General features: G+C 38.6%; 1 protein-coding gene across 4 annotated transcripts in view; it reads left to right on the top strand.

The window, feature by feature from the left end:
* FANCD2 (Fanconi anemia complementation group D2) overlaps positions 1 to 14059 on the top strand; it is a 60149-nt gene that overhangs the window by 4713 nt on the left and 41377 nt on the right. For 3 of the 4 annotated variants that reach the window (XM_015560364.1, XM_015560363.1, XM_015560365.1), the window contains 8 exons: positions 2680 to 2774; positions 4758 to 4898; positions 6579 to 6646; positions 6817 to 6920; positions 7307 to 7367; positions 9441 to 9493; positions 10536 to 10614; positions 13215 to 13339. In XM_015560364.1, coding sequence (XP_015415850.1) covers positions 2711 to 2774; positions 4758 to 4898; positions 6579 to 6646; positions 6817 to 6920; positions 7307 to 7367; positions 9441 to 9493; positions 10536 to 10614; positions 13215 to 13339 — 695 coding nt within the window. In that variant the 5' untranslated portion in view covers positions 2680 to 2710. Of the gene's footprint in view, positions 1 to 2679; positions 2775 to 4757; positions 4899 to 6578; positions 6647 to 6816; positions 6921 to 7306; positions 7368 to 9440; positions 9494 to 10535; positions 10615 to 13214; positions 13344 to 14059 lie in introns of those variants that run through there. The other variant, XM_015560366.1, reaches the window with a different exon arrangement.

Genomic DNA, 14059 nt, shown 5'->3' on the forward strand with positions numbered 1-14059 from the left:
AGGGAGAGGGATAGAGAGTCAGAAACATCGATGAGAGAGAAACATCGATGAGAGAGAAACGTAGATCAGCTGCTTCCTGCACACTCCCCACTGGGGATGTGCCCGCAACCAAGGCACATGCCCTTGACCGGAATGGAACCTGGGACCCTTCAGTCCTCAGGCCGACGCTCTATCCATTGAGACAAACCGGTCAGGGCTTTTCTTTTTTTCTTAATCCTATCCCGAGAACATGTTTTCATTGACTTTTAGAGAGAAACATCAGTCAGTTGCCTCCTGTATATACCCTGACGGAAGGGCGAACCACAACCTAGGTATGTGCCCTGACTGGGAATCCAACTGGCAACCTTTTGGTGTATAGGAGGACACTCCAACCGTCACCCAGCCAGGGCAAGAGGAACGTTTGTTCTTAATTTCTTATTTTTATTGATTTCAGAGAGGGAGAAGGATAGAGAGATAGGAACATCAATGATGAGAGAGAATCGTTGATTGGTGCCTCCTGCACGTCCCACACTGAGGATCGAACCTGCAACCAGGGCATGTGCCCTGACAGATAATCGAATCCTGACCTCCTGGTTCATAGGTTGATACTCAACCACTGAGCCACGCCAGCTGGGCTAGAGGAACATTTTTCAAGGAGGATGACATTTAATTGAGTCTTTAAGGATGAATAGTAGTTTCCAGGCAAATAAGAGCATTTGGGGTGAGAAGAACAGTTTTCTGGTTTACAAGAGAAGCTCGAAGACCCCGTGTTTCAGGCCCTCCCCTATTTCTGCAGTCTCATTTCTAATTCTACAAGCTCCTTCCTATTTCACTGTGGAGTTTTTCTCTGCCTGGACTACTCTTCTTGTAACTCTTCTACTAATTCCTATTTCAACCCTCAGATCCCTGCTTAAAGTCACTTTCTCAAAAAGATTATCCCTGAGAAATTGTCGCTGCATTTCTTCATCACCGCCACCCTAACTAGACTAAATTTCCTTGTAAGCCCTCATAGCAGCCTGTGCTTTTCTTTTATAGTACAGAACTGTATAGTCATGTGTTGATTAATCATGGGGATATATTCCAAGAGTTGCATCCATTGGCAATTTCATCATTGTGCGAACATCATAGAGTGTACTTAACACAAACCTAGATGGTGTACTAGTAGCCTACCGCACACCTAGGCTATATGCTCTATAGCCTCTTGCTTCTAGGCTGTAAGTCTATATTGCATGTTACTATGCAACACAACACAAGATTAAATCAAGCACAAGAGAAAATGATGTCATCAAGCGGTAAGCAGATGTATGAGGCTGCTGCTGTGTACACAGCTGTTTTATAGCAAATCTTATTTTAAATAAGTAGAAATAGTATACTCTTAAGTCAGGGGTTCTCAAACTACGGCCCGCGGGCCACATATGGCCTGCTGAAAACATTTATCCGGCCCACCGGGTATTTTTGCCACAGCTGCCTGTTGCTTAGCAGCGGACTCATCCCGAGGCCAGAGTGCACATGTGTGGAATGTACGCCGCACTCTCGGACTCCCCTCCTTCTCTCTGTCTCTCGACTCCTCCTCTCAGTCTCGAGTGTGATCGTGTGATCAGACGAGTCAAGAGCTTGCCTGTGCAGAGCCTGCTGCTTTGAGGACCCCTGCTTTAAGTAATGATAAAAATTATAGTATAATAAATGCATAAACCAATAACATAGCTGCTTATTACCACTATCAACTATTATATACCGTACATAATTGTGTGCACTATACTTTTCTATAACTGGCAGCATAGTAGGTTTGTTTATACTAAAATCACTACAAATGTGTGAGTAATGTGTTACGCTATGACATTACAACAGCTTTTATGTTGCCAGGTAATAGGAATTTTTTGGCTCCATTATAATCTTATGGGACCACTGTGGTATATGTGGTCTGTCATCTGAAACATCCTGTGCAGGGCATGACTGTAGTTAAATAATTACATTAAGACTATTCATTACTATACTATAAACTTCCTGAGGTCAGGCATCATGTCTGGTTCATAATTGTAACCCCAGCACCTAGCACAGTCTCTAATGTGTAGTGTTGGATTATTAAATTATTGGAGAGGTATAGTTTGGGGCTAGAAGATGAAGGATCTTGACTCTCAGAGAACTGTGGGTTTGTCCTTCAGCAAGAAGGATGTTTTATAGAATTGTACATTAGAAACTTATATACTCTTATTAACCAGAAACCCCAATAAAATTAATAAAATAAAAGAGGGAAGTGGTCTGGCCCTGACCAGGTGCCTCAGTTAGCTGGAGCGTTATCTTGTACACCAAAAGGTTTCAGGTTTGATTCCAAGTCAGGGCACATACTTAGGTTTCGGATTCGATTCCTGGTCGGGGTGCATATGGGAGGCAACCAATTGATGTTTCTCACATTGATATTTCTCTCTAAAAATCAATAAAAACGTGTCCTCCGGTAAGGATTTAAAAAAGAGGGAAGTGGTCTGGCTAAAAAGGCAACTGGGTAAACAAGTCTTGGAAGCAAGAAAGTATTGACCATATAGAGGGGTTGAAATTTTCTCAATACCTGGATTTAGATAGCATTAGTGTAAACACTGGAACCACTTCCGTTTTGAATAGAGTGGTTTTCTTTGAGCTATAGCTTTAACCTCTCAATTTATATAGCTTTGAGAGGGTCACTTCTGTTCTCTGATTTTGCTGTAGAAAATAATTTAACTGCAGAAAATTGGTCAACATGGTTTCCAAAAGACGACTATCAAAATCTGAGGATAAAGAGACCCTGACAGAAAATGCTTCTGGTAAGTATCTACTCATTTGTTGCTTTATTTTCTATAGCAAATGTGTATAGCAGTATTTCATCTTTTCTTATGGCTGAATACGTTTCCCTTATACCACATCTTTATCCAATCATAATGGATTCTTGACTGTCAGAGAACTGTAGGTTGAATGGTGCTCCCATTTCTAATCTTCATTCCTTTCTACACAGCCATAAGAAAAGATAAGGTACTGCATTTGTGACAACTTGAGTGAATTTTGAGAGTATGCTAAGTGAAATAAGTCATATTGAAAGCATAAGAACCATATGATTTTAGTCGTGTGGGATATAAAACAGCAACAAATGAAGAAACAAAACAAACAAAAACTCATAGACAACAGTATGGTGGCTATCAAAGGGAAAAATAAGGATAGGGATAGGTTGAAGAGGGTAAAAGGGGTCAAATATATGGTGACGGAAGGAGACTTCACTGGATGGTAAGCACACAATGCAATATACAGAGGACGTTTTATAGAATTGTACATTAGAAACTTTTTTTTTTTTTTTTAAATATATTTTATTGATTTTTTACAGAGAGGAAGGTAGAGAGATAGAGAGTTAGAAACATCGATGAGAGAGAAACATCGATCAGCTGCCTCCTGCACACTCCCCACTGGGGATGTGCCCGCAACCCATGTACATGCCCTTGACCGGAATCGAACCTGGGACCTTTCAGTCCGCAAGCCGACGCTCTATCCACTGAGCCAAACCGGTTTCGGCATTAGAAACTTATATACTCTTATTAACCAGTCACCCCAATAAAATTAATAAAATGAAAAAACATGTGAGGCACTTAAAGAGATATGATGTTCCTATTTTCAAATGTTGGGAGTCATCAAGGCTTAATGGATAGAGCACACAATCTATATCAGGAGATTTGGGATTGAGTTTCTGCCTCTGATTCCATGTATGACTTTGGGCATGCCTACAGTCTCTTGAGTATCAGTCTCCACATCTATAAGAGGAGTTAGTATTATAGAGCTTACCTATTATACATTATCTAGGTGCTGGGATACAAAGATATAATATAATCCCAACCCTTAAAAAAAACTTATGGTCTCATGCCTTAAAAACGTTATGGCCTAGATAAATGCTCTGATAGTGATATATAAAGAAAGGCATCATATCAAAGAAAGCATACCAGAGGCAAAGAAATAGACTATGTGCATGTGAGAATGTGATTGACAGAGGCCCAAGAGTTCCGACAAAAAGTTTATAGTTTTTCCCATTTATTACACTCAACTACCCTATTACGGCGATTCTAACTTGTATCAGGGGAGAAGAGTGGGTATGTAATCATGTTTAACAGCAAGAACCTATTTGTTTTGTTTGTTGATTATGTTTTATTACTTCTTATGGGTTGAAAGCCTTGGGATGGAACCAGTCTGGTCTTTGTATTCAAAGATATGATACAGGAGAATCTGCCCCAGTCTTCTACCCGTGCAGCTAGATAAAGATAATTGGTTCTCAAACTTTGGTGTGCATCAGGATTATTACCTAGAGAACTTATTAAAAATTCAGATTCCCAGGCCCCATTCCTAAAATTTTTATTTCATAAACTCTGGGATGTGATCGAAGAATATGCTTTTAATAAGGTTTCCAGTGGTTCTAGAGCAATGGTTTGCAGACATCAGCTTGAGAGACCCTGACTGTTTTAGAATTTGGGTGGAAACATTTCCATGGTTATTGTTAGAAATGGCACATTTTGAATTATTCTAATGAAAACTCAGTAGATGAAAACAGTTATGTTTATTGATTATTCTGTTTGTTTGGAAGCCACTATTGGACCATTGTTAGAAATAAAATTTTACTATACTGTCAATTCTAATATAATTCTTCAGGAACCTATCAACTTTCCTCTTAGGGTTATTATTGTAGGGTTTACAGTTTTATCTTTGTTTTACTATTTGTCACATTCTTAATTTTTTTCACAATCTTGAAAATTGTATCTATTTTCTATTTTCAGATGCCAGAAAGCAACCACTCTCCAAAAAGACAAAGAAAACACATTTTTATTATGAAGTTGAAGAAAATGACAGTGCATTTATAAAGCTTCTTAAGACATCAGGAATTATTCTTAAAACAGGAGAGAGTCAGAATCAGCTAGGTGATATTTTAATCTAACACTTTTCTCTGGGTAGAATGAATCATGGGTTTTCTAAATAGAAAGGAATGAAGATTAGAAATGGGAGCACCATTCATCTTGAGACAAAGATAAAATTGAAATTGCTTTTTAGAGAATATTATTATAGTCTTTGGTCCTGATAAGTACATGTTAAGTAAAACTGCGCCAGCAGTACTTCTGACCCCCTGCCCCCTTTTTTAGAAAACTGTTATATAATAGTATTGCTTTGTGTTTTCTTATGAAAAAAATAAATACCCTTAGAACTATTAGATCTGTGTCAATAATTTTAGAAGAAAATTTATATACTATATAGTAAAAGGCTAATATGCAAATTGACCATCAGTTGGACATCCCCCAAGGGCTCCTAGACTGCGAGAGGACACAGGCGAGTGCACGAATTTGCCTCTAATATCCATATAAGCATGTAAAGGCTTGCTTTTGGGGCATAGATTATTTCATCCTGCTGAGGTTACAGCATGTCATTTTTAGAACACTTAGTAGCTATCCTCTGTCAAAACTGCCTTTGTTTTACTGTGGGTTTAGAAGATTTGGCATTGAATTAGGTTGTAAATATCTTTTTCTTTTTCTTTTTTCTTTTTTTAAGGGAGAGGGAGAGAGAGATAGAAACATCAATGATGAGAGAAAATCATTGATTGGCTGCCTCCTGCTTGCCCCATACTGGGGGTCAAGCCCACAACCCAGGCATGTGCCCTGAGCGGAAATTGAGCTGGGACCTCCTAGTTCATAGGTTGATGCTCAGTCACTGGCCCCTAGTAAAAACATATGCTTAGATGGAGATAATAAAAAGAATGGCGGCTCTGGCGCCAGCAGTGGGTGTGAGCGGGCCATTGCTGGCAGCAGGTGGCTGCCGGCCCTGATTGCCTCTGGGGAGCAGGAGCAGGAGAAGGTGAAGAAGCCCTGAGGGGCGATTGGGGCCGAAGCCACTGCTCGCACCCACTGACAGCACTGAGCAATTGGGAGGGTGCTGGGCACCAGCTGTGGGTACGAGTGGGGCCGGCGCCAGCAGCAGATGTAGGCTCTGGCAACAGGTGTGAGTGCCCAGCGGGACCGTGGTGCGCAGGAGCAAAGAATTTTCAGTAACCACCAAAGGCTTGCCCCACTGACAGTGATCCGCCTCCCGCCTTAGTCTGGCGCCCCTGCTCACTTGCTCCACCATCCTGTGGCCGATGCCCGCCATGTTCTGCTCTCTGCCACCTGCTGCAGACGCCCACCATGTTACGCACACACCCCTTGGTGGTCAGCAGATGACATAGCAACTGGTTGTTTAGTTGTTCCACTGTTTGGTCTATTTGCATATTAGGGTTTTATATAGATAGATTGATTTTAGATAGGGAAGCATCAATCAGTTGCCTCCCATATGCACCTTGACTGGGGATCTAACCTGCACACTTTTGGTGTATGGGAGAACACTCCAACCACTGAGCCATCTGGTCAGGGCTAGGTTGTAAATACCTTTATTCATTTCATCGGATAGGAAACTTAGGTCTTGAGGAAAGTAAACTCTGGTAGGAGAGGTTAAAGACTCTGGTAGCCCTGGCCGGTTTGGCTCAGTGGATAGAGCGTCAGCCTGCAGACTGAAGGCTCCTGGGTTCGATTCCGGTCAAGGGCACGTACCTCGGTTGCAGGCTTCTTTTATTGTAGCTGTGGATCAAATCGTTTTCCAAAGAAAGCTCTTTCAGACTCTGAGGAAACATCCTTCTTATCCCAAAGTATGTATTTTCTCCCTTGTACTTTTACTTTTGCTAGCAGTACTCTGGAATTGAAAATTTAAAGGCATTGGCATAAAGTTGAATGTGCTAGAATGATTTTTAGCTAACCCACAACAAATGTTAAACTGAAAATCTTACTCTGTGTTTTTTTTCATTTTTATTTCATTAAGATAATAGAAGAATTTGTTAATGGTCTGGAGTCTTACATTGAGGATCAAGACATTTTCAGAAACTGTCTTTTGTCTTGTGAACGTCTGCAGAATGAGGAAGCCAGGTGTGGAGAGGAGGCATGGAACAGTGCTGAAATTTAGTCTGTTATACTAACTGGTGGGGGAGGGGTTGCAAAATGCAATTTTTTTGGAATTTCACTTTTGATTTCTCGTTCTCTTTTTCTCAGAGTTTTATCCTGACTTGTAAATTATTAAGTTTATAATTATGAGACTAAGAACCAGTGTTTTCTATAATGTTTCTCACTTGTGTTGATAAAATTTTAACTCTACTTTTCCCTGGCTTAAGAGCCATCTTCTGATGTTCTGAATTTCTTATCTACCAGATTAGTTTCTCCATAAAGGTTATATAATTAACCGATTTTGTGGAGAAAGAATAAGCATATTAAAACAAGGAAAACAAAATAGAAAACAAATTTATTTATTTTTACAGCATGGGAACATCTTACTCTAAGAGCCTCATTAAATTGCTTCTGGGGATTGACATATTACAGGTGAGACTGTGCCATTTTTTTTTGTGTGTGTGTGAACATTGTTGGGTGTGATCTGTGGTGTATGCCCAAGCATAAGTGGTTGGAGCACACAGGGTAGAGTAAGCATAATGGGAATGTTCGGGTTTGCAGCAGTTTACCATAGCCCTGTTGCTGAAATGCATCTGGAAGGGCAGTGTCTTTGTCTTTGGATTGAGCTGATTAACCCAATACATTTCTCAAAGTCTCATTTATTCCTTTGGCCTGTTTTCTATTTGGAAAAGTTTCATCCGGTGTGCCCTGAGTACCCTTCTGTATCTCTACTGTGTTCATATCTGTGTCATTCATCTCCCATTTAGCTATTAATTTGCTTATTAAATTAATTTTGCCCTTTCCTCTCCTTTATTTTATTTTATTTATTTATTTTTTTTCATCATGTGGTCTCTTTTTTTTTAAAAAAAATAATCTTACTGTAATATTACATGCAATAAACATTAATATTTCAAGAATAAAAGGATTTTAAGTATAATAATATTACCAAAACTGTACTAACATAGTATGATATCACAAAAGTTGTAGGAAATACTAAAAATCTGCAAATAGCAGGATTACTTCTATTATATTCTAGAATATTTCCCCCCCTCTGGCTCTATTTTTGTTCATCAGTTTATGTTGTTCATTATATTCCACAAATGAGTGAGGTCACATGATGTTTATCTTTCTCCAACTTGCTTATTTCGCTTAGCCATTTAATCCATTTACATTTAGGGTTATTGAGAGGTACTTATTTATAGCCTTAATTCTGTGTGGCTAGGTTTCTCTCTCTGTTTCTTCTTCTCAGCAATCCCTTTAGCATTTCTTATAATGCTGGCTTGGTAGTAATGAACTCCTTTAGCCTTTTTTTATTGTCTGGGAAGTTCTTTATTTGACTATTTTGAATTATAGTCTTGCTAGATATAGTAATCATTTGTCCCAGATCCTCGCTTTCCATTATCTTGAGTACTTCATGCCATTCCCTTCTGGCCTGTAGAGTTTCTGATGCGAAATCAGGTGTCAGCCTTATGGGAACTTCTTTGTAGGTAACAGTTTTCTTTGCTCTTGCTGCCTTTAAGATTCTCTCCTTGTCTTTAATTTTTGGCATTTTAATTATGATGTGTCTGGGTGTGGGTCTGTTTGGGTTCTTCTTGTTTGGGATTCTCTGTGCCTCCTGAACTTGTGTGACTTTTTCCTTTACCACGTTAGGGAAGTTTTCTACCATTATTTTTTCAAACACCTTCTCTATTTCTTTCTCCCTTTCTGCCTCTTCTGGCACACCTACTATTCTAATATTGTTAAGTTTCACATTTTCCCATAGCTCCCTTAAGCTGTTCTCCTGTTTTTTTAAATTGTTTTTTCTTTTTGGTTCTCTGATTGAGTGATATTTTCAACTCTGTCTTCTAATTCACTGATTCAGTCCTCAGCTTCCCCTAATCTGCTGTGTATTCCTTCCAGTGTGTTCTTTATTTGTGTTATGTCATTTTTTATCTCACACTGTTCTTTTTTCATAGTTACTATATCTTTTTTCATACCGTTTTAACATCATTACCCTGAACTCTGATTATTTTAATATTGTTTTGATAGATACTTTGCAGTGTTTCAGAAAATAAATTATTGATAAGTCTTTGTGTTCCAACAGCTTATATTCAAAATACAGGCAATATTCATGTGGACATTCTAATAATAAGAGGATTTTAGCCCTACCGGGTTTGACTCAGAAGAAGGGAGCATCAGCCTGTGGACCAAAAGATCCCAGGTTCAATTATGGTCAAGGGCAAGTACCTTGGTTTTAGGCTCTGCCCCGGCCCAGGAGGCAACCAATTGGTGTGTTTCTCTCACATCGATGTTTCTCCCACTTTTCCTAAAAACCAATGGAAAAATATCCTCGGTGAGCGGGTGAGGATTATAAATAAATAAGTAAATATAAATAAAGTGCTCATTAAAAAAAATAAGATTTCATTATAGCAGGGGTTCTTCCTCCAAGAGAATTCTGACTAATTATACATTTTTGTTGTGTATTTCAAGACCATTCCCTAACTCCCTGTTGTCTTTTTTTTCCAGCCTGCCATTATCAAAACCTTATTTGAAAAGTTGCCAGAATTTCTTTTTGAAAGGTAAGTGGAGTTATTCTGGAATGCTTAAATTACCCTGGTATACTTAAATTTCTCTCTGAAAAGATTACTCTGAAACATCATTGATTTCTTTGAAGGTCATTTATCTTGATGCCATATTCTTAAATAACTACTAAGATTTATTGGGTTGTCTTTCTTTGAAATTTCACCTACTTAGTCTGGGCAGGTACCACAAAGTGGTTGAAGCATACCACTTCTAGAAATATATCCCAAGGAAACAAAAACACCAATCAGAGAGGATCTCTGCACCCCTATGTTCATAGCAGCACAATTTACAGTAGCCAAGATTTGGAAACAGCCTAAACGCCCATCAACAGATGAGTGGATTAGAAAACTGGTACATCTACGCAATGGAATACTATGCTGCTATAAAAAAGGAGTTCTTACCATTTGCAGCAGAACTGGAGAGCATTATGCTAAGTGAAATAAGCCAGGAAGTGAAAGAAAAACACCACATGATCTCACTCATCTATGGATAATAACATAAACTGATGAACAAAAAGATAGATACAGAGGCAGAGAAGCATTGAACAGACTGTCAAATTGCAGTGGGAAGTCTGGGGGGTGTTTGGGGGTGGGAGGTAAGAGATCAACTGAGGGACTTGTATGCATGCATGTAAGCAGAAACAATGGACACAAGACACTGGGCGGGGGGGGGGGGAGGGCATGTGCCGGGGGATGGAGGAGGCAGGGGGAAGGTCAATGGGGGAAAAAAGGAGACACATGTACTACTATCTGTAATACTTTAAATAATAAAATTTTAAAAAAACGAGAGACCTTTCTGTCTCTGTAAGCCTTCCCAGATATAGCCATGATTAACATGGTTAGTGCCTCTTCTTCCTGACATCTTTCTCAAGGTATATAAGCATATATCATGGTTTTTTTGTATCACATGTGTGTCTGGCACAGTGCACAAAGCATAGTAAGTGTTAAGTAAATGTTAATTGAATTGAATGGCTGAAATGCTCACTGTTGTATAAGTCAGAAAGGTCAAGTTCCTTGTCTTCTCATCCTAACATTTCAGCATGAACAGTGATGGAATCAACATGCCTCGACTCATCATCAGTCAACTGAAATGGCTTGACAGAGTTGTGGATGGCAAGGTAGCCTTTTGGACTTTTTCTGTCTTAGATTTAGAGTGTGTGTTTTTCATACTTAACCAAACTTTTGGAATTTGCAGTGTTTTCTTTTCTTCCCTTTCTAAATAGAAAAATTTACATTTTTAAATTCATCCATTAACTTTTTTCAGCTTTGAGATTTTTTGGTAGTTCACCCTTTACGTTTTCAAAAAGAAAGAAAGAAAAGAAATTTACTTATGGTGGCTAGGTATCATTTATTAAATATTTGGAAAGAAATTTAATTTTTCAAAGCACATAAATTACTATGTTTTAATTCTCAAAAGTGATGGGATCCCAAACCACTGCACTTAACTGCAAATGTTTTAATTTGATTACATACAGTTGTCTTCACTTATCTGCAGTTTTGCTTTTTTTTAAAAAAATATATTGATTTTTTACAAAGAGGAAGGGAGAGAGATAAAGTTAGAAACATCGATGAGAGAGAAGTATCGATCAGCTGCCTTCTGCACACCTCCTACTGGGGATGTGCCCGCAACCAAGGTACATGCGCTTGACCAGAATCCAACCTGGGACCTTTCAGTCCGCAGGCCAATGCTCTATCCACTGAGCCAAACCAGTCAGGGCAAGTTTTGCTTTTTTAAAAAATAATTTTCTTACTGATTTTAGAAAGATGGAAACATTGATGAGAGGGAAACACCAGCTAGACCACGTAATTTTTTTTTTTATAATTGACTTCAGAGAGAGGAGGGAAAGGGAGAGATAGAAATATTAACGATATGAGAGAATCATTAATCAGCTGTCTCCACACCACCACTAGGGATCAAGCCCATAACCCAGGCATGTGCTCTGACTGGGAATTGAACCACAACCTCCTGATTCATAGGTCGACACTCAACCACTTAGCCACCCGGCCAAGCACATAACTTTTAAAATTATGGTTTCTTACTGTGCCTAATTTATAAATTAAATTTTATCATAGGTATGTATGTACTAGAAAAATTATTGTATACATAGGGTTTGTTACTATCCATGGTTTTAGGCATCCACCAGAGATGAGGGGGTATTATATTAAAATGGAAATTTTCAGGAAGTTTTGTAGTTATGTTATTTGTTATCAAGCACCTTGATAAAGGTGAATCTTTTTTGTTTTTTCCTTACGAAAATTTATCTTCCATTTTATTGAATTTTAAAAATTTAGATTAAAAATACAGAAAGTAAATTTTGCATGTATCATGTGATCTTTAGATATGCATGAAGAGATCATAAATAAAATCACAAAGTGAAAAGTGGTTGAATTAAGACCATAAAAAGTAGAAATTTCTGTCACAAGTATATCTCATGAATTAACATGACAAATGAGAAAAATATTGACCGATTCTGAAATTAAAAAAAAGGAAAAATCTAAAAATGATCAGTTGAAAACTAGGCTAAGATTATAAAAGGTTATTCCCAAGAAAGCTAATACAAATCTTTAATAAGAGTAAGAAAAAAATGTTCAACATCATTAATAATTGATCAAATAAATCTGAATTAATATGATTGTACTTTTAAAAAACTCAGTATTGAATTTATTGGGGTGACTACATAAAAGCCTAAATAACCATTCGACCTTTTGACCAGTAGCTATAATGTGCACTGACCACCAGGGGGCAGATGCTCAATGCACAGGCATGGAAACATGGAACAGACTGATAAATTGGGGGCGCTGTGGGAAGAGATTAACTAAACATATGCATACTAGAACCGGCCCGGTGCACGGATTTGTGCACTGGTGGGATCCCTCAGCCTGGCCTGCAGGGATCGGGCCGAAACCAGCAGTCCAACATCCCCCAAGGGGTCTCAGATTGTGAGAGGGCGCAGGCCAGGCCAAGGGACCCCATTGGTGCACAAATCTGTGCACTGGGCCAATAGTGGTTAATAAAATTATATAGGTTTCAGGTGTACAGTTCTCTAATACATCATCTGTATATTGTATTGTGTGTTCATCACCCCAAGTCGAGTCTCCTTCCATCTCCGTTTATCTCCCTATATCCTCTTTACCCCCTTTAACCCCCCCCTTTCCCTCTGATAATCACCATACTGTTGTCTGTGTCTGTGAGAGTTTTTTGGTTTGTTTTTTGTTTTTGTTCTTGTTTTTTTAGTTTAATTTCTTCAACTTTTTCATCCAGAAGTTGAATTTATTTTGAGCATAGTGCTTAAGGCCCATTTCTTTTCAGCAGTCTTAAAATCATTCTGTTAATTTTTGTCAGATATTCCAAGGCTTAATCTTTACTTGGAAGAACATGGCTTAGGGAGTTTCACCTGGGCTGGAATTTGGGGTCTGTCATTTACTGTGTATCATTGAGCAACACATAGCTCCACATTTTAAAAATGGAAATTATTGTCAAGATTAAATGAAATAAAATATATAACAAACCAGTTAGATAAACCATCCACCCTACTTTTTTTCCTAATTACCATCCCTTGTATGAAAATTTCTGGGTCATTCATCTCTGAAATTTAGCTTCGAGCTTGAATGTGTGTGTAGTTGTCACAAAATAATTCCAGCTGTACATTTTATGAGTAGGAAGTTTTTCTCTATTCCTGGTAATATGCTCCAATTCTAACAGTATCCTCCACTGTAGGATCTGACCACCAAGATCATGCAGCTGATCAGTATTGCTCCAGTGCACCTTCAGCATGACTTTATCACCAGCCTACCTGAGATCCTAGGGGATTCTCAGCATGCAGATGTGGGGAAAGAACTCAGGTGGGTGAGCACAATGTTGCTGTTCTAAGCAAGGCTCCACTCTGGGAGTCTTATCACTGCAGTGTGAAAACAGTAGTAATGTGTTCTTTTTTGTATAAAAGAAGATACCTGCCTACAGTAAGTAGGGTGTGGGATTTGACTTGTTTTTCTAATTGTATATATTTAGTAGACCTATCTACTTTCTTTTAAAGGTCTACCTATTGTGAATATGCAATCTGGTTTAAGATTAGTTATATAAATTTCGTCTATGGAGATTTTAACATGTTCTCTTTGTTTCCTTAGCATTTCCTCCACCCCAGGGGTTCTCAGTCATGAGTACATATCCAAATCATTTGTGAAGCTTATTAAACATCTACATTCTTTGGTTCCTAAATGATTCATTCTAATGCACATTGCTGTAACTGATCCTTTGCCAAGACTCACTACTTATTATCATTTATGTGAAAAATAGTAATTGTGCTAGGGCAGTAATTAAGAGGAGAACAGTATCCTTATGTAATAGTGTTTCTAGTTTGTGTGTTTTTTAAATATATTTTTATTGATTTCAGAGAGGGAAAAGGAGAGACAGAGAGAGAGAAATATCAATGATCAGCTGCCTCTTGTACAACCCCCATTGGGGATCAAGCCTGTAACCTGGGCATGTGCCCTTGACAGGAATCAAACCTGGGACCCTTCAGTCCACAGGCCAACTCTATCCACTGAGCTAAATGAGCTAGGACT

Source organism: Myotis davidii, unplaced genomic scaffold, assembly GCF_000327345.1.
Source record: "Myotis davidii unplaced genomic scaffold, ASM32734v1 scaffold73, whole genome shotgun sequence".
NCBI lineage: Eukaryota > Metazoa > Chordata > Mammalia > Chiroptera > Vespertilionidae > Myotis > Myotis davidii.